The sequence below is a fragment of the Erpetoichthys calabaricus genome, chromosome 5, assembly GCF_900747795.2.
Source record: "Erpetoichthys calabaricus chromosome 5, fErpCal1.3, whole genome shotgun sequence".
NCBI lineage: Eukaryota > Metazoa > Chordata > Cladistia > Polypteriformes > Polypteridae > Erpetoichthys > Erpetoichthys calabaricus.
Window position 1 is genome coordinate 194,678,507 of NC_041398.2, and position 25,720 is coordinate 194,704,226.

At 37.2% G+C, this 25,720-nt stretch overlaps 1 protein-coding gene across 1 annotated transcript in view; it reads left to right on the forward strand.

Moving 5' to 3' along the window:
* rorb (RAR-related orphan receptor B) overlaps positions 1-25,720 on the forward strand; it is a 161,588-nt gene that overhangs the window by 86,305 nt on the left and 49,563 nt on the right. The window contains exons 2-3 of the mRNA XM_051928372.1: positions 22,529-22,614; positions 23,748-23,889. Coding sequence (XP_051784332.1) covers positions 22,529-22,614; positions 23,748-23,889 — 228 coding nt within the window. The remainder of the gene's footprint in view (positions 1-22,528; positions 22,615-23,747; positions 23,890-25,720) is intronic.

The window sequence follows — 25,720 nt, forward strand, 5'->3', positions numbered from 1 at the left end:
GCTGTTTTTTAAAACAGCCCACAATCTGCTGTGTTCTTAGGCTGTCTGGTAGGGCATTCCAGAGCCATGGAGCAGCGGCTGCAAAGGCTTGGTCTCCCATTGTATGAAGTTTGGACACGGGGGAGAAGGCGGTAGGTATTTGTAAAACGGAGGTTTCTTGTAGTGGATTTTAGTATAAGGAGTTCTTTAAGATATTGTGGAGCATTTCCATGGATTTCCATGAATAGTAATAATGAGAAAATGACATCAAGGGCCTTTTGAACCAGAAGAAAAGGGCTTTTAAAGACGGTGATCAGCATGAAGGAACTCCGAGTCCAGCTCAGGGCGGCGAAGGAGCAGTACAGGAGAAAGCTGGAGCAGAAGTTACAGAATAACAGCATGAAGGAAGTGTGGGATGGGATGAAGATCATCACTGGCTGCAGCTCGAAGCGGGGTACCACCATCGAGAGAGACGTGAAGAGAGCAAACCAAATGAACAACTTCTTTAACAGGTTTGACTACCCTAACCCACTCTCACTATCACCTCGGAGTACTGCACCCTCCACACATCCTTCTGCTGATACCAGCATAGGAGAGACATCCCCACCCATAATTACAACAGCGCAGATGAGCAGAGAGCTGAGGAGACTTCGAGCCAGCAAAGCAGCGAGTCCAGATAGAGTATCGCCACGACTGCTGAAGGTCTGTGCATCGGAGCTGGGGGGTCCTCTACAGCGCATCTTCAACCTGAGCCTGGAACAGGGGAGAGTCCCGAGGCTTTGGAAAACATCTTGTATCACCCCAGTCCCAAAGGTATCACGTCCTAGTGAGCTGAATGACTTTCGGCCTGTTGCTCTGACATCACATGTGATGAAGACCATGGAGAGGCTGCTGCTTCACCACCTTAGGCCACAGGTTCAACACGTCCTTGACCCTCTGCAGTTTGCATATCAGGAGAAGGTGGGAGCGGAGGATGCCATCATCTATATGCTACACCGATCCCTCTCTCACTTGGACAGAGGCAGTGGTGCTGTAAGAATTATGTTTCTAGACTTCTCTAGCGCCTTCAACACAATCCAACCTCTGCTCCTTAGGGACAAGCTGACAGAGATGGGATTAGATTCATACCTAGTGGCATGGATCATGGACTATCTTAAAGACAGACCTCAGTATGTGCGTCTTGGGAACTGCACGTCTGACATTGTGGTCAGCAACACAGGAGCGCCACAAGGGACTGTACTTTCTCCGGTCCTGTTCAGCCTATATACATCGGACTTCCAATACAACTCGGAGTCCTGCCATGTGCAAAAGTTTGCTGATGACACTGCTATCGTGGGCTGCATCAGGAATGGGCTGGAGGATGAGTATAGGGACCTAATCAATGACTTTGTTAAATGGTGCGACTCAAACCACCTACAACTGAACACCAGCAAAACCAAGGAGTTGGTGGTGGATTTTAGGAGGCCCAGACCCCTCATAGACCCTGTGATCATCAAAGGTGACTGTGTGCCGATAGTGCAGACCTATAAATATCTGGGAGTGCAGCTGGATGATAAATTAGACTGGACTGCCAATACTGATGCGCTGTGCAAGAAAGGACAGAGCCGACTGTACCTCCTTAGAAGGCTGGCGTCCTTCAACATATGCAATAAGATGCTGCAGATGTTCTATCAGACAGTTGTGGCGAGCGCCCTCTTCTACGCGGTGGTGTGCTGGGGAGGCAGCATTAAGAGGAAAGACGCCTCACGCCTGGACAAACTGGTGAGGAGGGCAGGCTCTATTGTTGGCATGGAGCTGGACAGTTTAACATCTGTGGCAGAGCGAAGGGCGCTCAGCAGGCTCCTATCAATTATGGAGAATCCACTGCATCCACTAAATAGTATCATCTCCAGACAGAAGAGCAGCTTCAGCGACAGACTGCTGTCACTGTCCTGCTCCACTGACAGATTGAGGAGATCGTTCCTCCCCCAAACTATGCGACTCTTCAATTCCACCCGGGGGTGTAAACGTTAACATTTAACATTATACAAAGTTATTGTCTGTTTTTCACCTGCATTATTATCATTCTTTAATTTAATATTATTTATTGTATCATTATGCTGCTGCTGGAGAATGTGAATTTCCCATTGGGATTAATAAAGTATCTATCTATCTATCTATCTATCTATCTATCTATCTATCTATCTATCTATCTATCTATCTATCTATCTATCTATCTATGAAGTGTATAATGTGTGAAGACTGAAGTCCAAATATCAAATAAACACTTTCACAAAAAGTATAACAAAACAAGTACACTTTTATTCAAGAATATAACCAAAGAAAAAGAAATCATTCAATTTACATGTTGATGTCAATGAGTAAAAAGAATCGACAGAAAGTCAACACGTGTGCTTGGCTGGTACAGAGGGAAGAACTGCTGTTTCGTAAGCAAAAGGTTGCAGGTTTGATACATTTGATTTGAGTCTGTAACATCCGGTGTTACATTTGGGCTTGGGTTTTTATTCATTGACAGCAACATGTAAACTGAATAGAGATTAGTAGTAGTCTAGCCAAGAGAGAATACAAGTCTGAACAAGGAATTGAACAGCATAGATGATAAGGAATAGTAACATATTGAGGAATTTTAAAGAAAGCTGCTGCAGAACTGAGAAATGAAGAAATGTGTTGAATTAAAATATCTAATTATATCCTGTGGTGAGATGGTGATGTTAGAAAAGTGAAGCCAAGTGAAAGAAGGGAATTGAAATAATAAAATAACGAAATACTACAAAGCAGAAGTAAGTACAGAAATTGTACTTTTGCTTTATCACTTCAAGTTTGGCCTTTTGATCTTTCTTGTACTTTCCCATCTATTTCATTAACTTTTTTAGAGTCAGGATACTTAACATAATCTCGAGAAGAATGCAATTAAACTGTTGTAACAATCTGAGTCAACCTTACCATGTGGATACACAAGTACATTTTACTGAAGCCTACAAATCCAGCTTTTCCCCGTTTGGCAGGCAGCTGCAACGACAGTCTCTAAACACGGCATCAGCTGTGAGAATGACTGAGTCAGTGATTGAGCATCACCAACATCTAGCCCCTCCCCAAGCCTCCAACCAAGTTCAGTTGAAAACGGGTCTAATTATAGCTCGTGTATACAGGAGTCGCTCTCCGCTTAAACTCCATTGTTCAATTTCATGTGAGCAGCATACATTTGAAAATTCTACCTTTAAAACTGTGAAAATGTGGCTTCTTTGTGGTTGATTAAACAAAAAAGGTATTGTATACACAAACTTACATAAAGTGGTTATTCGTAATTTGGGCCAAGACTTTATTTAATTAATAATGTCATGTTAATTGGTTTACGTGAACTCAGAAAAGTTCATTGAACAGATGTTATTACCTACAGTATCAGAACATAATCTATACCATAAAAAACATGCAGTTGTCCACACAATTCTGTGATAGAATTGTGAGTGGGTATCTAAAGGGAAAAGGTGTAAAATTAGTGTGTTGAAAGTTCCCAGTTTCCATATAACATGGGCACACTCAGGCTCTTTGTAGACTCTGCACTTCTCATAGACTTAGCAACTAGTTAAGAAGGTACTTTGTGAAAATAATCAAAGACTGCCATATCAGGTGTACTTAGCCTTCAGGCCAAAGCACAAGGACACATGTAGAGAATAGCAATCCATGTTCTGTTTTTATCAGAGTGGAACTAAATAAAAAGGCTACATAATTATAAGTCTGAAGTTTGAAAGAAGGCAAGTGGTATTCATTGCATTGGTGAAATAAAGCCAAGTTTCTTTAACCTAGAACTTAAAAAGTTACCTTTGACATTAGCTAAAAGCTCCTCACCTACAGTATCACAGATGACTTGTGCACTAATGGAATGTAACTGCGTATGGTTAGAACATTAGAAAAGTCTAGAAGAGAACAAGCCATTCAGCTCAACAAAGCTCACCAGTCCTATCCACTTAATTATTCCAAAATAACATTAAGTCTACGGTAGTTTTGAAAGTCCCTAAAGACCTACTGTCTACCACAATACTTTGTAGCCTATTCCATGTGTCTATGGTTCTGTGTGTGAAGAAAACTTCCTAATGTTTGTGCAAAATTTACCCTTAACAACTTTTAGCTGTGTCCCCATGTTCTTGATGAACTCATTTTAAAGTAATAGTCTCAATCCACTGTACTAATTCACTTCATAATTTTAAACACTTCAATCACATCTAATGTGGTATATATTACATTGTATGTGGCAGTATTATGTGTTGGAATTTTCTACTTCTTAGAGAAAGGACTGAATGGAGCAAGATAATAGGCAAATCCATCCATCCATCCATTTTCTTAATCCTCTTATCCAAGGAAGGGTTGTGGGGAAGCTGGAGCCTATCTTGAAGAAATTTTTTTTCCCAACTGAAATAAAAAGCTATAGATTCTGCCAATAATTACATCTGAATAAGTACTTAAAATAAAGTAATTTCGTCTTTCCATCCATCAAAATTCTACACCTGTTTGTCCAATACAGGGTTGTAGGGTGTTAGTGTCTGTCCTGATGATATTAGATGCAAGACAGTAACCAACCCTAGAAGTGACACCATTCGATCATAGGGTACACTCACTTATAATGGAACATACGGTACATATTTCATTATAAAGTGGAATACCTTAAATGTATTGGCTCTGAAATTCAACAAAAATTTGTATTATATAATAATAATAATAATGCTGCGGTGGGTTGGCACCCTGCTCGGGATTGGTTCCTGCCTTGTGCCCTGTGTTGGCTGGGATTGGCTCCAGCAGAACCCCGTGACCCTGTGTTCGGATTCAGCGGGTTGGAAAATGGATGGATGGATGGAATAATAATAATATTAGTTCTTTGCATGTATATGGCGCTTTTCTCACTACTCAAAGCGCTCATATAACACCTAGACTCTTACTTATTTGCCAAGCCATGTTGTGCTGATCTAATTAACAAGTATTAAAAGCATTCATGCGCCCTATGTTGGCTGGGATTGGCTCCAGCAGACCCCCGTGACCCTGTAGTTAGGATATAGCGGGTTGGATAATGGATGGATGGATGGATAAAAGCATTCACTGTGTTCTCCAAAATCTGACATCTCCTTCTAGTACAGATTTGACATGATGTTAGACACCAGGGGTGCTGTACCACCTCTGAGTATGAATATACAGATTCACAGATCGAAGCACCTTTTCTTAACTTTCACATTTTATGAAAATAAAAAGCTTGTATAAAAATAAAAAAGGTGTGGCCTATTGTAGAATTCATAAAACATAACGCACAGATATAATAAACAACTTCTTAACAAAATATCAAATGGATATATTAAAATAAATATGAATATTTATAGGGCTATAATCTAGACTATTGTATTTTGAGTATGTCACTTGTCATGTTTTAACAAGAACTAGACTTGTACAGTCTATACATCAAACTAATTTAACAAGTTGAAGTGTAACCTCATCATTTATTAAGCCGAGGTCTGCTTGTCACCATCTGCTGCCATGTTTCCTATGCATCTAGTGTTATTGATGTTTGTATCCATTTGCTGACATCAATTTGTCATAGCCGTAGATCATTCTGCTTTTGTGTGAACTGACCCATGCCTGTTATACATCACGTATCAGCTTTTTCAGGGTCATCTGTCTACTACATCAGAACCATAATAAACAAATCATTTTATTCACAATGTTCATGTAAGTCTTGGTGCTCTCTCAGTACTTGAGGCGTACTGTAATTAACACTTTCTAGTGGCTTTTTTAAGCAATATGTCACCTAGCTGTCAGCATTATTGTATAGGTGCATTGTTGGCTATGAAATTTAAGCTCCATCTGATTGTAACTATTTTTAATCAATCAGTGTGCAGCATGTGCCTAATAGTAAGGTGCATCCTGAACCGATTAGTGAGATTAAACAATAGTCAATGGCACAGTCATATTATATATTTGCTATGGTGTGCTTTCAAAACCCTTGTATTCAAAAGGCAAAGGTAAATGTCAAAAATTATATGCTGCTTTATGTATATGAAGAGTAATGTAAATGACCATTATTGCCTTGTGTTTAGAAATAGGACTAAAGTGCTTTATGGATAAATCTAAAGACAGAATTGTAAACTGCCATGTTGTGAGGTTTCTGTCTCACATCCTTTGGTTTTTTGGTGTTTCTTTCATTTGTTACCTTATGAAGCTAGGCTTTTATAAAAACATTCATTTCATTTATCATTATAGGTAATATGATGGTAATACAATGTAATTTTTACAGAGTGCCTAATATGAAAATAATTGAAGAGATGAGGTTTTTAGATTTCAAAGAGATAACAACTGTTTCATCTCACAGATAAAAATAGACATGATATTTATCAATAAAGTTTAAAAAGTACATCTATGAACTTTAAGAGACATATAATCTGAAGTCTAAATGACACAAATAAAATACAATGTACCACACTGTGAACATTGAATGAGTGCTGATAATCTGTGCTAAAAATATAAAGCCTATTATATGATTCATTTCAAAAATGGAGCTGTGCTCATTATTGTTATTTGGTAGCTAATTCAGAACTGTTCACTACTGAGAAGCTGACCCTGTTAAGTTAGGAAGAGATACTGTATGACTGTATATGGACGGCTTGCATTCAAATCCCCAGCTTAACAAGATGGAACGTTCCGTCTTCAACACTACTCTATTTTTAATCTTATTAATGAGCTCCACTGATCATCAGCACAGCATTGGCTGTGAAGGAACAGCTAAATGCTTCAGAGTTTTAGACAATTTATAGACATATCATATTGGCATACTTGAAAACTGGTGCAAAATGAAGACAGATGTTGTTGGTAAGTTGATGCATGCTATTTACTTTTTTTATTGACAAAAATAATATGAGTAAGTTCCAGGGATGTAATATGCATGCTTTAAGTACTGCATATGACATAGCATGCCTCATATGCTAATACAACTATAAACTCTCAAAATGGACTCACAGAGTCATCATGTTTTTAAAGGTACTTTTACTTAAGACTGTTCTAAGAAAAAGGTAATAAACATATTGATTAGCAAATATTTATTATGAGACAAGCTAATATTTAATTATCTTTGATCTTATTCAATTGTCAACCCCTTTTACATAATAACAGCTTGTAAATTCATTTTTAACACTGCAATCCAGAAAGCATTTTGTTAGTTTCAGAATACATTACATGTTACACATTACTGTATTTCAGTCATCAGTCCATTTGCTTATATCCCCTTGTCCATGAACCCTACCCTGGCAGCATTATGCAGAGTAAGGACCAACAATGAATGGCATGCCAGTCCTTTACATTGTCCTACTATGAGTGCGAAGCAAAGTTGCCAGTCATCCGCACATGTGTTGATTCCAGTCAAATTCAATACACATTAAACATTTCTCAGATACAAAATGCTCCATGGAAGTATATACATTCTCCTAACACCTGAGGTTGCTTCTTCACAACTGCCAGCTCCAGTTGTAGTTTCACAATAAAACTTTGTGAATTTCTAGAGCATGGGAAAGGCACTATATAAATAAAATGTATTATTATTATTATTATTAGACAAAATTGCAAAGTGTTTTGTCTGGGGAAATGTCATTCTTAAAATCGACCATTAGGTCCATGTACATTTTATTGATTAAGTTACCTTGTCTTCTATTGGATGCATAGTGAAAGGTTATATACAGTGTTTTTATTTATAACCATTGTTATCATTTATTACCAGTCAAACTCAGGATACACAAAGTAATCATTTTTTAAATATGATATGGGGTTTGTCCATTTACTGAGAACAAGAACATGTTTTAACTTTAGAATCTCTTATTTCTTTAATAGTGATGCAACCAAGAACTTGTTCACTAAAGTTGTAGTAACGTTAGTATCCCACACTGGAGAAAAGCAGCAGCAACACATTCGGCTGCACAAGCTCATTTCCCTAAGCCACTTGGTTTTGTGCTCCACAAAAAGGCAGACACACAGTTCTGAAAGAAGACAATGTACAGTGTATGTGTGATGCTTTGTTATTGTAATAGGCAACATGTGTTGGATGGCATCTCCACCAAGGAGCTGGCTTGGAGGCCCTTTTAATGGAAGGCTATGAGTGGACAGGCATCCCAACCAGTTCAGTTAGTGCTACCTTACCTGGTCAGGAGGCCATTATAATTGCTGGACAGGAGCTTCTCCAGTACATTGGATGGCGACCTCCCTCTGGCGTACATCCTGTTTGGACATCTGTGGGGCTGCATGGCAGTTGTAGTTTTGCTGGACAGCACTGTTGGGGTACTCAGGTGCCACTAGGGTAGCTGCTGGAGGCAGACTCTCTTGTCATAGGGAGGTTTTCCCAACCCAGAAGTGTTTCTTGCATGCAATGTAATAGCACAAGAGGTACTCCCAGGTCCAGTATGAAGGAAGCTGTCCTGCTTCACCCGAGAAGTCAGAGTTGGGAGAATAGTTGGACAAGTCTCACCTGTGTGGAGTGGAGAAGGGGAGAGTCATATTGCCGAAGCTGTGAAGTGCATTAAGGTATTTGCGACAGTATATCTCTTAATTGGCATCTGAGACTATGTCTGTGCTGTTGTGTCTGGGGTTTGAGGAACTGCAAGAACCCTAGTGGTTCCAAGTTATGTATTTGTATAATATATTTTTAAATGAAAAACGACCAGAATAGTAATGATCAGAGTAACTCATTGTTGACAGTATATTTCAGCATCTGAGTATTAGTGTCTTACTGAATACATTGAATATTTTTTTGTAGTTTTTTATTTATCTGCATTTTACTAGTTAATTGAAAATGTAGAGTTAAGCTCTAGTATGCATTTCAGTAGCTTGTGATTTATGTTTTACCTTGAATTAATGAATTCTACTTTTGCTTTCCTAATTTGCTGCACATATTGTTCATCTGTAGATTCATTTTTCCATTATCTTTAGCCAGCTGCATCAGGCGCAAGGCACGAGCCAATCCAGGGTGGGTTGTCTGTCCATTTCAGGGTACACTTGTGCACACACCTAGACTCCCTACATGGAGTCAGCATCAATGTGCACAATTTTTATCATTTGTCTTTTCATCAGAATTGACTCCTTTTTATGAAATAGGAAATGTAGCTCAAAATATTTGCATCAAGGGTATAGAATGTAGTTTAATTAACTAAATATTTTAAGAACCCATTCCCCAAACAAGTCCATGTTAGGTTAATTGATTATTCTAAATTTGCTCAGTGTGATTTTGGGTATGTCCATGAATGGGTACTGTGATGGACTACCGCCATGTTCCCTCATGCTTTTGCGATAGGATGTGACCCACCCTTTGAGTCTGAATTAGATCAAGCAGGTTTAAAAATGTAAAAATAAGTCATGTTTACTTGATTTCATAACAACAAAACTAACGAAGCTTAACTTGGCCCGTGATTTAAGAACAGTGTATACTAGTGTTGATATCTGCTACTAGAATATTCCAAACTATGAAAATCCTGTACATTTTATTAATTCATTTTCCAAACCCACTTACTCAGAGCAGGATTGCAGACTTTCCCTTCTTGATAAAAAATCTTGGGTATGGTAATGTTCATTCATGTATTATGCAGTTACAGGTGAACATAAAAAATGTGGAGATGTATGTACTGTATAAACATGAAAGGCAAAAATGTTGCTTTAATTATTTAAAAAAATGATAATTCAAAGTCTTCCACAAAACATTAAAGTAATTGATCAAATCATGGTCTGTCTTATTTTAACAAGTTGCCATTCATTCTGAGCCAGCTCTTTGGAAATCTGTTGTAAAATCTGTATATGAAACACTGTATGCAGAAATCTGAAAGGGCTTACAGGCCTAATAGTTTAAAGTAGATTAATTGCAGAATGCTAGATGAGATAAGCCATTGCCAAGTATACAGAAGCATGAGTGCTAACAAATATGGCATTAGAAGCACAATCTCTTTAAGAGAGGTGTGCAATATCAGCAAAAACTAAGAGAAAGCTGATGGATTTTCAGCACCAATAATTGAACTAGCCTGTACACTAAGCATCTGCAAAACTGCCATAGTATAAAGCCAGGCTGAAAAAGTACAGTCAATTAAATACCTCTTGCATAACTTTAAAATGTGCAAATCTGTGGAAAAAATACGAAAAACTTTGAAAGGACTTGATTAATTTATGACTGTCACCTTTCAAACTTCCGATGTCTGTGTAGGTTTTCCTCCAGGTAAGTTTAGTTTTTCCTTCCACATCCATGAAGGTGTGCAGGTTCTAGTTTAACTGCCATTACCAAATGAGTCTCTATGTGAATGTGAACGTGGGTGTTAATGTGAATGGGTTCTTCAATGAACTGGCCCCATGTCCAAGGTTTATTTCTACCTTGCATCCCGTGCTCCTAGCACCCCTGATTTGGATTAAGTGGAATTAAGAATGTTATGATTAAATTATTTCATTTTCTTGTAACACAGCTCACCACATCCTACTTTGATTTTAATTCTTGCCTGGACGGTTGTGTAATTAATGAACTAGGACATTACTCCAGTTGTGCAATTTCTGTGCCAAACAGTACGTTCCACCACTCTGTCTTTATGTAATATGCCATTCATCTCGGCCTTTAGCAAGTTTAACCTGGTGGATAAAACAACAGCTGTATCCAGTACCCAGTGTGTCTTCTACGTCAGCTCTTGGACAAGATCAGGTTCTTCATTTTCAGTGATGTCTTCCTTAGAACATAGCATACTATCACTTACTGAAGAACATTAATCGAGAACTTAGTGCCTTATATCTTTCTGTCTATAAAACCTCCTGTATCCTTTTCCCATATTTTGTGAAAATCTCAGAGTACACCATATATGGTTTATTCAGTCAATTTGTGCTCTGGGATTCAAGAATTCCATCTTTAGCTCACTTTTGTGAAATGCTGTCATATTTCACTCAATAACTCATGTGCCTTTGTGTCTAGCAAGACTCTCTTCTTCCACAAAGAGAGACGAGACAGAGACTGATCTGTTATGAAGACTAAATTGAATACCAAAAATCAAAGTAAAGAGATTCAAAGCACTAGGTCTTTAGCCAGAAAATCATTAATCAAAGTACAATCACCACAACAAATATTTTTTCCCACAAACTCAGACAACCGGGAAATTTTGTGCTGACCCTGATACTTAATTATCACAGATGTTACATGCTGTGAACATTTGGTTATCTGAACTTGGCAATGGTATGGTAACCGTAGCGAAATAGCGCCTTGCGTATATCAACTTTGCGGGAATGCGTTAAAATATTTTAACGTCTTTAAGTAAGGTGAAAAAGGAAATCCAAAACAAAATATAAAATAAAGTGTGAAGGAATTTAAAACAATCAGCTTTTTTTGGTGTATCTGCCACATGTCGGCAATCCTGCCTCTTCCCGTCTCAAATGTGCAGAGGTTCTGTGCCTGAATGACCCCTTCCTCGCCTCACCTCATTACTTTCCTACTTCCATTCCCTATCTTCCTTCTATCCTTTCCCTTCATCGACTCCTTTGTTAGTCTTTTTGATTTTTATTTTGATGTAGTTATGCTTTTTCTGCTTTGCAACCACCATGCCTGAAAATGTAATAAATCCATTATTTAAATGTTTATTCCCATCTGATTAATCTGCCACATTCCAATTCTGTCACACTCTCCCTCTGTTACCCTCATCTTCACTTCCATCTGCCTAAGCAACTACCACATTCATTTCACTCATACTGTACATATACTGAATTATTCTCTTGATTTTCCATCCTTTGCTTTTGTTAAGTCCAATGCTTTCTGGGTAATATGCTTCAATTTATTTGCAGTATTCTTGACTTCTACCTCTGTTTCTTACAGCTCTACAATAACCATACCTGAAATATTGCTAATTCCAGTCCTGTGTACTTCTTTCTTATTTTGCGGCCTCATAATGCCATATTCATTCTTGCAGACTTGATGTTTCAGTTTATTTCCAGTTCTGGTCTCCTTTATGCTCTAGGCATTGCAAGTGCTTAGACCTTAAAGGCTTACAATGTCGGTGAAACATTTATAATTTTTATCAGGCGTACACTCATGCTATGTGATGATTATACATATTTTTTGCAAACCCATAGGTCACAGTTGGTGAAACAAAGGCGTTATAGTCATGATAAAGATGTAGGCTAACACATTAAATTCTAGTCAATGCCTACAATTTTTTTCTGTTGCTTTCACCTTCCCATTCCAAGCTAACACCTGCCTCTCTTTTAAACAAACTCAAAGCGGGTTTAGCATTTATAACTGCTTATAATTTAATGATATTCTAAAAAAAGTCATGTTCAAAATGGTATGTGCCATAACCCTTGCTAAGTCATTCACTCTCTGGTGACATTTGCACTACACCACCATACTAATCAAATTATGCAGTAACCGTGGCACACACCCATATTAGCAACTCAACACAGGACAAACATTCATGGATATATTTTCTACAATGTAGATATGTTGAGGCGATTTTTAACGATTTCAGGGTCATTGCATTATCTTTTGGTTCACTGGTGCAATGTAGTTATAGTTATGATGTGTGAATGGATGCTAAATATATCTCTTTATAGCGGCCCACATCTATGGTTTACCCACACATGGACAGCAAAATGAGACTTCAATATAACTGCTTTATAGCACCCTATATGTATCACTTACTTACACATGGACAGCTGCTTACTTGTATAAACAGACCAAATGATTATCTTCAGAACTACGGTGTCATTCAATGCCTGGGTCACTTACGGAAGGAGTTTCCAGATCACAGAACTACTAGTACTTCTTGAAAGTGTCCTTTCTAGCCCCTAAACCCTGGCTGTCAACCACACTAAGTGCTCTTAACACTATTCCTTCACCCTACCAAATGATACAGGCTTGCTATTGCAATAAAGCAAAAGTAATAAAGCCACAGTAAAACCAATAGTAACAAAAAGGAAAAAATGTATTTGAAAAGAATCTTATTGAAAGATACTTACCTAAGAATACAGATGATGATGTATATGAGTTTCTTCAAGCCTGAGCACATAGCTGCTTAAAAAGGTTCTTCAATCTGCAGAGATCTTATATCTGCCAATATTTGTAGCAATGCAGACATATTGTTTGGGTGATGGTGAAGATCTTTTCTTCTTCTTCTTGTTCTTATGTTTCTTCTATGCAGCATGCATCCAATACATAAATTGTTTTCATTGTGTAAGGTATTATGTTCACAGTGTCCAAGAAAAAGTAGTTCCTACTGACTAAGGAATGTAATATCCATTAGCATGATATTTACAAGGGCTCAATGTTTTTAAACTTCACCAGACCTTTTTTTAACATGTATTCATATTAAATTCTTATTTATTTTCAATTTTTCATATTTTATTTTAAAATTTAAATACATTTAAATATTTTATTTAGAATTTAAAATGCTTTTTTGATTGTTTCATGCCATTGTTTTGTAATCTGTTTACTCTTAAAATTAAAAATATACCATTTTCCCAGTCAAATATCCCTGTTGCTTAAAAATTTGATTCCCACTGTTGTTTTTTTTGACACGAGACACAAAGAGCCTACATCATGCAAAATTCAAAATAAAACGCATCATCAGTAGTGATGGACTATTTAGCATTTATAAAAAATTAACGTACTGTGTAAAGCTACAAGGCCCAGAGTGACTCACTGACTGACTGACAAGAAATTCTTCGCCACTTGCAGACTACACAAGGAAAATCATTTTTTAGTAATGGACACCCACTTGCTCCTACCTTGTTCAGTGCTTGCATGGACTGGGTGTTGGACAGGATTCTGAGGACTAGCAGCAGTGGGGTATCTGTTGATGAAGAAAGATTCACTGATCTTGAATTTGCTGATGATGCTGTGATCTTCATGGAAACAACAGATGCTCTGATTTGGGCTCTCGAGAGACTGAGTGAGGTGTCTGAGTGTCTGGGTTTGAGAGTGTCCTGGATAAAAACCTGGCCTTAAATGACCTCTTGGGCACAGCCATCACCAGTGTGTCTGTCTGTGGAGAGATGGTTGACCACGTTGAGAGGTTTACTTATTTCGGCAGCAACATTCGTGTCCCTGGTGACTCGTCCTATGAAGTCAGTAGATGGATTGGGAGAGCATTGGGGGGGAGGGGGTCATGAGGTCGGTGGAAAGGTTTGTGTGGCACTTCTGAGATCTTCGCAAAAAGATGAATGCTCAAGTGTTTAGAGTCCTGGTGCTTCCAGTTTTGCTATATGGTTGCGACACATGAATGCTATTCAGTGACCTGAGATGAAGACTGGAATCCTTCAGTACTGTTTCTCTTTAGAGAATCCTTTGTGTCGATTGAGCGGTTGCTCACAAATTCCCAAATGAGGCACACTACCTTCATTGTGAGGAAGCGTCACTACTGCCATGTGGCGCCATTCCCTGAGGGTGATCCAGCTCGCAGAATCGTCTTGTTGAGGAGCCAAGCAGTTGGACCAGGCCAAAGGGACACCCATATAACACCTGGCTGCAGCAGATAGATGGTCATTTCCAGAGGGTGGAATTGAACTGCATTTCTGCCTTGGGGAGTTGCCAAATGGGATCACAAGCTGCTTCGCTGTATGGTGGGTGTGGCAACATGTAGTACCAGTGCATGCTGCCTAACCTGACCTGTACACCCAGACGTATCCAACCTCAACAAAAATGTAATTTAACCTAAAAGAATTGGAGAACACCACAGTGATATGTTGCATTTAATAGATGGAACCTGCAGTCTTACTGCTAGTGTGTGGTGGTTGCAGAAAAACAAAGTATACTTCTGAAAGTGATTTATGTCTTTGTATTATAGAAATGACTAATTTAGGATCCAGACAGCTTTTTGTAACATCGAATTTTCATATTCAAACACATGATGGCACCTTTAACTAGACGAGGAAAATGAAATGCATTCTCATAATGGTAAAGGTGTGAACTTAATAAGCATAATTAATTAATTGGCGGAGTGGTGGCTCTGAGGCTAGAGATCTGCACTGGCAATCGGAAGGTTGCCGGTTCGAATCCCGTAAATGCCAATAGGGACTCTGCTCTGTTGGGCCCTTAAGCAAGGCCCTTAACCTGCAATTGCTGAGTGCTTTGAGTAGTGAGAAAAGCGCTATATAAATGCAAAAAATTATTATTATTATTATAATGTCTGTCTTGTATTGTGCTTTGCAAGTCTAGTCCATGGCTGTTCAAGTGAGTGCATGAGGTACTTGAATTCTCTGCAGTTTGCCAAATAATCCTTAGCTTTAATGGACTTTATTTATTAATGACAGACATATTTTTAGTAAACAATAGAGCTAAATACAGATGTAGTAATAGTAAAGATCTACAAAAACCACTATGTGCCAATGGGGTGATAATGACAACAATCAGAAATAGGTTAAAATTTAATTTAGAAAAAAGAAATCAGTTTCAAAAACAGCTATTACATTTTAAGAAAACTCTCATTTTATGCTTTTATTGCAGCGCTACATCCATATTAAATATACCAGCTGTGTATGATTATAATGTATGAAATTATTGTTCAAATAAATGAGATTGATGTTTCTTAGCAGCAGTTGTTTGAAATTGAGAAGAAGGGATGATAAATGTTTAATAGCACTTTCTGTGTCATAGGAAAAACCTCATAAATAAAGAAATTAACTGAAGCATTGTAGTGTATTATTTACTTTAGACAAAGAAGGAAAATTTAATAGACTATGAAATCACAAATGTCTGTCTAGTTAAAAGTAATGATGACGTTGGGAGCATACACTGATATAGACCATTGTCACACCCACCACACGACAAACCACCTTAGGATCCCAAATTAGGACCCAAGCACAGCCGTGCAACAGGTGACACCTCAGCACCACACTAGTTCAAATGGAGCGTAACAGTGTAAGGTTTTTTACAGGAGCTGGAGTACTGCTTGCAGGTTAACATCATAACCAAGACAGAGCAATTGCAGGTCTTGCTCAAGGGCCCAACAGAGTGTAATCACTTCTTGCACTCACGGGATTCAAATAGGCAATGTTCCAATTGCTGGCCCAAATCCCTAGCCTCAGAGCCACCACTCTGCTCCGAAGACAAAAGATCTAAGATAGTAACACTTTTTACTCTTTCTGGAGAAAGTCTTTTTTTTGGATTAAGCCACTATAACAGTTCATGTTTTAATTTCTGTAACCTTAACTTTATTAAAATAGGTTTTTTGGGAAGATATTTTCATTTATGTCTAATTTCTCACTATGTAATGTAGACTCACACTAAACATCTTCTTGTACTTTCCTACCAGTTCCTATGAGATTGATTAGGCAGATATACTGTAATGTCTTTAGTGTTACACTAACATGGTATTTAAGTCTTTTGAATACAATTGTGTTTCAGTCCATGAATTTGCTAAACTGTATGTGCAATGATAGGGTGACTCTCTCTATCAGCCCCCCACTTCTACAGTGAACCACCTAATAGTTACACAAAACAAATTTGGGTCATGGCACCATTTGTCTCAGTCCATAAATTCACTCTATGATGGCACTAGCTAAACATCTTTCATCATCTGTGAACTGGTGACATTTGGCTTACAAAGATGTCCTTCCATCTCAGTTCTATCACTCTGTTAATGGGACAGACTCTCAAGCTGCAAACACTTCTATTTGTTGGATGTCAGGCTGGCTCTCTCTGTCCCTGCCCCTCACTTTTATGTGCACTAATAAATGGTTACATTCAACTTCCCAAAAGAGCAAGCCCTGCTTGCTACACCATTTGTTTCAGTCCTGGAATTTGTTCTGTGGGTCTGATGACTAAGCACCACCCTTCAGCCATTAACCAGTGAATTTCAGTTTATAAAGATGCAGAGAAGCTTTCAAATTTTGGAGAACCAAAAACAGAATGTCCTCTCACCACTCAACACATGGGTCAAATGCTGAAACTGCATAGGCTTCCATCAAGGTTTCACTCTCTACCAGCCCCCTGCTGCTCTCATGTGCACTGCCTGAGAGTTACACAGTTGTTTAGTTTGCTCATATTTAAATTGTTCTAATATCTTGTCCAAACACTTTCTAAACATTTTCGGGTTTTCTGCTTCAACAACATGACTCAATGATAGTTTGCTGTAGATTTGTTAAGGCTTTGTGCACACAACTACTTCCTGGTTTCCTTTTTTAATACGCTTCCTCCTAACTTCCACCAGTGTCTTCATGTGCAGAGTTTGACTTTAGGGCTAGGTGGGCCAGATAACCATAAAAAATAATTGCAGTTTTTGGAGTCACAGCCATTTTATCACATATTCACACTAAGTTGAATATCATACATTGTTCTTAATATGAAGTAAATCTCACTTATATTAACACATTTAAAACATCAAAATTATGAAAAAGTAGATAAGTACATTAACAATGTTCTAATGACAGAAAACATTTTTTTAAAGTTTATTCATTTATTGTAACTGTGGAAAAATAATAAGCACTGTTATTTTTTAAACAGGCCAGAAAATGTCCGTATGGTGTTGCATTTGGGTGTATTTGGGGATTGGGTTAACTATTTTGAAAGTTGGAGCATTTTGGATTTTTTTATTTACTTAATCAAAAATGTATTAAATATTTTGTCACAGGCACGTGTGTAAGATGTGTGATAGAGATTTCCTCGAATCACTGTGACATTTGAACTGACTGCTGAGCCTATCAGTAATGTAAGAAAGGGAAGTGCTGTATACAGAATATACTATCAAAGTCGAAATAACCTCTCACAAGGTAAATTTGAAACACTAAACTAATCTATGATTGAAGTCATACAGAATGTTTCTCTATTTTTTTTTCATTATTATTTGGCCTTTATACAAACGTCTTTCAATATCTGAGATAAAAGCAGGTACATTTCTTTTGTTTCTCATGGTCACAAGGTAGCAGGATTTGAACCCAACATTTTACTACATTGCCAGCCTAAGACTAAGAATAGGCGATGCATTTTAAGGATAAGTGACATGCAAAAGAGCGTTGCTCAGGGCAGGATGGATTTGATTATTGTATTCATTGATTATTAACATGTTTACATGAGATATGGTCTTAAAAACCTTTTGAGGAAAAAATACCTTTTATTTGAGGTTTCTTTTAGTTCTATAGTGTGGGCCAGAGCAAGGTACTCGATTAGCTCTGACCTCAAGTATGTGATTCATTATTAGTTTGAAAGAATTCTCAATGATATACTTTACTGATGCCTGTGAGAATTTTGAAGACATGGATTAGTTCCCAACGCAGCCTTCCCAGCTCTGTTTCACACACCTTCTAGTGCTTCTATTTTCTAGCATGATGACCAGAACTGCAAACAGTGCTCCAGATGTAGCCTCAGTAGTACATTACATTCTCTAAATACCACCCCTTGATGAACATTATTTACTAATTTATTTTCATCAAGTCTACTTAGTAAATGCCCAGAATATCTAACTTAACTTTATCCAAAGAAACAATAAATTCTACCACAATAAGATGTGTTAACCTCAGAATCATAAAGAGGAACCTCATTTCAAAGTTTTTATTCATTATCTTGTCTTTTCCATGGGCAATCACACCTAATCTAGAATGTGTTTGTAAAAGTTTATATTGTTATAAAGAGTCTTGCAGCTTTACGTGGTCATACCTAACAGCACAAAAGTGTTGGCAGTAAATCTACTTTAAAATTTTTTGTGATGCTGTATTTTTCTTAGCAACTACCTGGAGTTGCAGTCCAAACATAATCTTCTACAGCAGGTTAAGTGACAATAATAACATCAAGTAGCTCAGTGTTCACGGCTAAGTAAATTGGTATGCGGCTCGGATATTGACCAACAACAAGTACTGGCCACAGAAAATACACTTCTTTTTAATCAGTTTGCTTCACATTTACTTATACAGTGGAACCTCGGTTCATGAACGTCTCTGAACACGTACAAATCGGGTTACGACCAAAAAGTTCGCCAAACATTTGTATCTGTTCACAACCACACACTCGGTATACGAACAAGCCAGTTTCCCTTTCGGTTTGTGTGCACCGATGATTTCCGCACATGTTCAGTCTCTCCCTGTGCATTCTCTGTGCAGCAAGCGAGAGAGAGACACACACACACACACACACAAGAGGGCTAGCAGCATAAGGCCAAGAAGGCAGTTAAAGAATGCACCGGGCTTGTTTTTAAAGAGACTGATTCGAGCATTGTTTTAACCTCGTTGTATTTAATGAAGACTTTTTTCTATTGGATTTTAACCTCCACTTCACTTCTGTTTACAGCGATCGGTTCGTAGCGTGCATTGTTGCAATGTTACTTTTCTTGATTGTTTATTAAATTACGGATTTTTCAAATGCTCATTTTTTTTCCCTGTGCTTAAAACTCATTTAAAAAAAGTGTTTTTAGCGAGCGGTTCATAGCACTATAGTGCGAACTCTTACAATATTAGTTTTCTCTGTTGTTCAAGGTTTTCTCAGTGTTATTCAATGTTTTTACATTTACAGTAGTTTACTATTACGCCGTGCATTCTATAAAAATCTTTAAAAAAATATATTTACATACAGTTTGTACTGTCTGGAACAGATTCATTATATTTAGATACAATCCTATGGGGGAAATTACTTCGGGTCACGACCAAATCGGGTTACGACCAGAGTTTTGGAACGAATTATGGTTGTGACCCGAGGTTCCACTGTATTGCACTTTTGTGACTTTTAACAACTTCTCATTCCTGGATTTGTATAGGAAGTGATCTGTTGTGAGTAATAGGAAATGATCAGCTTGGGGTTTGGGCTCTGGACACTCTGTGGGGAGCTGTCTGTTCGTTCTGTCTTCAGGAACCATTTTAAATCATGGACAAAAATTAAGCCACCAACAACAGAGGTTCTACTCCCAATATGTTGGAAGTATAGTTTCAAAATTTTATCTACACAGCGATCAAACATTTCAATAGAATCAGAAGAGTCCCAGATTGCAATGCCTATAGCGTGTTCAAAACTATTAGAACATTGTGTTTTAGTATTAATTAAGAGATTAATTACCTGAGTAGGTTTGTTCTGTGTTATTCAATATTACAAATTAGATTTGAATTAACAATGCCAGCTATCAACATACTGTACCTTACCATTCACCAATCCACTTACCCTAACTAGAACCATCTACTAAACCTGCATACCCTGTCACCAACCCACCTGTCCTCTTAATATACTCAATTAATGCAATCTACCCATACATGCAATCCACTTAGCCACATATTAAAGCTTAACTTGCATTTTCTATGTGTACACACATCCACCTATTCACACGCATACTTATTGACTGATGTTTATCGCTAAGTTGTACACATAACAGTTAAATATAAATATAGGACATAATGTTAGTTAAAATATGTTATAATGAAGACATAACTATTATAGCAAATACATAAAAAATCCTATATTTGTTCTGTATTAAGCAATTGTTATTGCAATAAATTAAGCAATTTTTGTGTTTCTATTCAGAAGCTAAGCCAACTATCTGGAACATGCCTAGTTCTACAGATGAATATGACATTATTTAGAACATTTCTGTGTGTCTGAATGGGTTTTCCTCGTGTACTCTGGTTTCCTTCTAGAACATGCTTATTAGGGTGATTTTTAACTGTAAAATGCTTCTGCTTCAGTGAATGTATGAGTAAGAGGCTTATGGTGGAATGGCAATGCTTCCATGGTTCATTCCTGTTTTGTGCCCAAATCTGCAGAGACAGAATTTTTGAATTCATAATCAAATAAATGTATTCACAAAATTGTTTAATGGAAGGATGGGTGCTTAGGGTGCTATTTAATTAAAGTATGGCAAGGATCAATTCGTTCAGATCTATGCCAGATAGAAAGCAAAAATCACTCGCCATCTTCTCTGTTTCTAGATAGTCAGTCATCCATGCAGTACTATGTGGTACATTTGCCATTCTAAATTACTTGCATTATTATTATTATTATTTCTCATGTTTATTGGGCATATTCCATTACATTCTCTCATGTACTTGATGAAAATTCAAAATAATAACATTAATTAATGCACTTTAATTATTCAAGATTGTTCAACTTTACTAAAGTATGGCATACTATAGGTTAGTATAGGGTGGTAAACTACATTCCTGCCATTTCTGGAACCACGTCTAGCAGTACAATCCATTTCATATTTATTTGTAGTGTCTTTCGCTACTACACTGCAATAGTACTATAATATTTTACAAAACAAATTTTATAATGTACAATTACAGTCTGCTTTTTTGATGTGACCGTGTTGAAAATGCTCTGCAAATCAAGCATTTACAGTTTAAATTATAAGTATGTATCTTAGAACTTCACAGTGTATGTTTTTTCCAATGTTTTTCAAAAATTAGGTTTAGTTTTTATTAGAATAATATTGAATTAAACTTCAAAAAATACATATTGCACATATAATGTGCTGAATATACTAAACTCTGCTCACAAATAATTCACATGTTCAGTATAATGAATTTATTCTTGCTATAATGGATTGAGGGTGGCACAGTGGCACAGTGGTAGAGCAGCTGCCTCGCAGTAAGGAGACCTGGGTTTGCTTCTCGGGTCCTACCCGCATGGAGTTTGCATGTTCTCCCCGTGTCTGCGTGGGTTTCCTCCAGGTGCTCCGGTTTCCTCCCACAGTCCAAAGACATGCAGGTTAGGTGCATTGGCGATCCTAAATTGTCCCTAGTGTGTGCTTGGTGTGTGAGTGTGCCCTGCGGTGGGCTGGTGCCCTGCCCGGGGTTTGTTTCCTGCCTTGCACCCTGTGCTGGCTGGGATTGGCTCCAGCGAACCCCCATGACCCTGTGTTAGGATATAGCAGGTTGGATAATGACTGACTTGACTATAATGGATTGTGAATTTATACAGTAGGCCATTTTAAATAAGTATTATTCTGACCTCTGAATTTATTTTCTGAGATGGCTACATGATAGAATAAAGAGAATTTAATATAAGCTAATTTAGATATTCTTTCTGTCTTGTTAAATAACAAATCAAAGAAATAAAGATTCATTTACATGTAATTACAATGGTGCAGTAGCACAGTACTTAGTAAAGCTGGGCACCATCTGTGTGAAGTATGATCTCACCATGTCTTCGAAGTTTCTCCAAGTATTCTGCTTTTTCTTTCACATCCCCAAAGAGGTGCAGGTTTGGTTAATTTTAACTGGCCCAATATGAGTACTGCTGTTTTTTCAGTAATTGGGTCTTACAAAACAGACTGGCCCTATGCATGTGTAAGTTTGGTAATGTGTGTTAAGTGGACTACTGACGTGAAAAGAATTGGTGTATGCCATGTGCTTGAGATATCTGGGATCAGCTCCAGACTGCCATGATGCTGAAGGGGGTCTGTGAATGTTAGGTTATGTTCAAACAAATCTTATACTGCTGAGAATTAATTCAGTTTTGCTTATATAATAATTAATGCCAGTAGTTGTTGATAAGCCATTTTCGTATAAACTTTTAATTATGTGTTACCTGCAGATGATTAAATTTATTTTTTTCTTCATTTGGTAACCATTTGCTTAAAAGATCCAATTTCTGTTTTGTTTTTAGCCCAAATTGAAGTGATACCATGCAAAATCTGTGGAGATAAGTCTTCTGGAATTCACTATGGTGTCATTACGTGTGAAGGTTGTAAGGTGGGTGTCTCCCTATGTGTTGCAGGGTGTTTTTAAAATATCAGATTTTTTTCATGATGTGGTTGACATAGTTCGTTTAAAAAACAACTTAAGATCTCCATGTAGCAGAAGATAAAAGAAAAGTTAGACTTTGTCACCTTTGTGGCGAGTATCTTAATTATGAATTTCTGGGTGATTGTAATCCAGCATGTCAGTAGTGATTTCTAACATTTGCATGTCTGGAAAGCACACTACAGTGTAAACTACTAAGATAAGTTGGGTAGATGCTACTAATACTAAATGCACGTATTAATTACTACCTGCCCAACTAAAAATTAGATGCATTTTTGTCATTCTGCAACCCTCTGTGGACATTTAAATATTAGTATACTAGTATATTTAAATCTAATAAATACCCACTTCTTTATTTTTGCTTCCCTGAATTTATTTAGCCAGGGCAGCCAAAGGGATTAAAAAAATATAGCTTATGAATCTAATATGAGTTGCTGTTGTGTTTTCTTAATTTTTTATAACCTTATATGGGCTCCAAATTGTTTTGGTTAACTACAAGATAGCAATCTCTTCTTATCCCTCCATTTTCAGTGTCAGTGAGGGAATCAGAACTTTACATGATGAAGCACCACACCATTATAGAGCATGCATAGATATCCATGGAGGTCTCACTCGGAGGAGTCACTCGTGAAACTCTACTGATTTTTACAGAATATCATTGAACTGTTGGGGAGAACTGGAATTGCTCATGAAATCCCACATTAGTACAGGAAGAATATGCAAAATTCATTCAGGAAGCTTTACATAATGACATGTTCATTTATGTTACATTCAAGTGAAACGTGATGCACCTAACATGAGAAGAGAAACAATACTCTGTTAGAGAAGAGGTGACTCTCAGTTTCTTAAAATGCAGAGCTGCGCATTTACAGAATTTCTTGTTATTTCGAAGTTGTGCTCTATCGCATTTTACTAAGCCAATTAAAATAAATATTAATAACTGAATGACATAATAGACCCATTGAATAATTGTATGGCTGCCTTCTTTAACAGTTCTGAGGTACTGTAAGTGGCCAAGGACAATATGTAATGATTTCCAATTTCCAGATTCTTTCTGTTTATGTTTGCTATTTATTTTTAAGGGATTTTTTCGGCGGAGCCAGCAAAATAATGCCTCATATTCCTGCCCAAGGCAAAGAAATTGTTTAATTGATAGAACAAACAGAAACAGATGCCAACACTGCAGACTTCAAAAGTGTCTTGCCCTTGGAATGTCTCGAGATGGTAAGTTCATGCATACTAAACTATTTAAAAAAAGCCTGTTCAGGAATACTTCTTATAGACATGTCAGATGCTGGATAAGCAGATCAGATAATCTCTAAATCGGATGTTTACTTTGTGTTTCAGTGTATTGGTCAAAATAATTTAGTAATCTATTAATGGTTAAAATGCACTGTAATAAAATATAAGGCAACATATTACTATGTACTGAATACAGACTTATCATTATTGCCTGCACGAGTATTAACATCGCATCTGTAGCCAATACTATTTAATATACAAATCTTTATTTATTTAGTGCCTTTCTATAATGAACACCATATTGTAGTACTTTACAGATACAGGTACATAGTACAACTGTTTGCAGTGTTTTTTTAAGTAGTTTGAGCACAGGAATATAAGTGACTTGGCTAGGGACACATAGTGAGTGGGAGCATTCATTGAACCAGCGGGATCTGAGTTTACCCACTGAAACAACCAGCAAAATGTAGCTTGTTTGATTAGGGTTGTACAATCAAATATACTTTATACAGCTATTGTTGGTGCAGTGCCGTACTGTATATAGTATTCTGTTTACAACAACATTTATTTCATTAGCACATTTTCATACAAAAGATGTATCTGGAATTGCTTTATGAGATGCCAAAGAAATCAATGAAAAAAAAAAGAAAAACAAATTAAATTAGGTAATAATAATGAATAAATAACAAAAAATAAATTGTTACAGTCTTGTATATAATGGATATATAATTACTAGAAAGGTATAGTCCTTTTATATAGTATTGTATTATACAACTCTAAAAATTAGTATGATGGTAAGGTCAGATGGCCGGGAGGACAGAAAAAAATGAAAAAACTCCACATAAGCTGGAGAAAAAAACAACATCTGCAGGTCAAAAGACCATCCACCCCCCACTGGGCAATCTATGTAACATAAATATACGTAAGTCATTCCTTGTTGTTTCGAGGCATCATCCCAGAGGATTCAATGCAGTTGGTCTCATGGACAACTGGGCCATCATCCTTCACTCGAGAATCACAGTGTCTTAATCAGGTGATTTTACCACAAAACGCCACCACATAAAAAACAGAGCAGAGTGCAGAGAAAAGTAGAGATTATTCATGATTTATGTTTACGTGATGATGCCACCTAAAATGGTAGTTTTATTCTGTATAACACCACATTTAATTATTATTTAGAGGAAACTTACATTAAGAAATGTATTGAATGATTTTACCTTACAAAGAAATATGAATGTGCCGTTTTATTTGTTGTCGAACTTTAGTTTTGGACTTCCCATGACAAAAACAAGCAATGCTGGTTAAAACTTGTGGGTACCGGATACTCAAATGAAAGTGCAGGTTATTTCTAAAGGGCAAAGATACACTCATTTATAATTTTGGCATGAAGTGCCTGTCCACAGTTTAGCATAAACCTAAGTCAAAGAAAATGGATTGAATGAAGGTGGAAAATTTCTGTGCTATTCTAAACCAATGTACATTCATTATATGGAATGCAATAGGAGCAATTAAGTAATTTTTCAGGTAGCATGCAGCAGATAAGGGATTTTACTAAAATAGACATATTTAGTGAGCGAGAGACATGCACTTGTCTACCATATCACATCAGCCTGCATCTGCTGTTAGTAGACAGATTATGAGAATAGGAGAACATAAAATGTAATCCTCTGTCTTACTAACTAGTGTAGTTTTCCAACCAAAAATGCTATATATGTTTTTGATAAAGCTTTAATCCTTATATTTTAAGCATCAAAAGTTTCAGGGAAGATCTAGTTTAGCTTGTGTCACTGCTGGTTGGAGTAGTGAACACCCT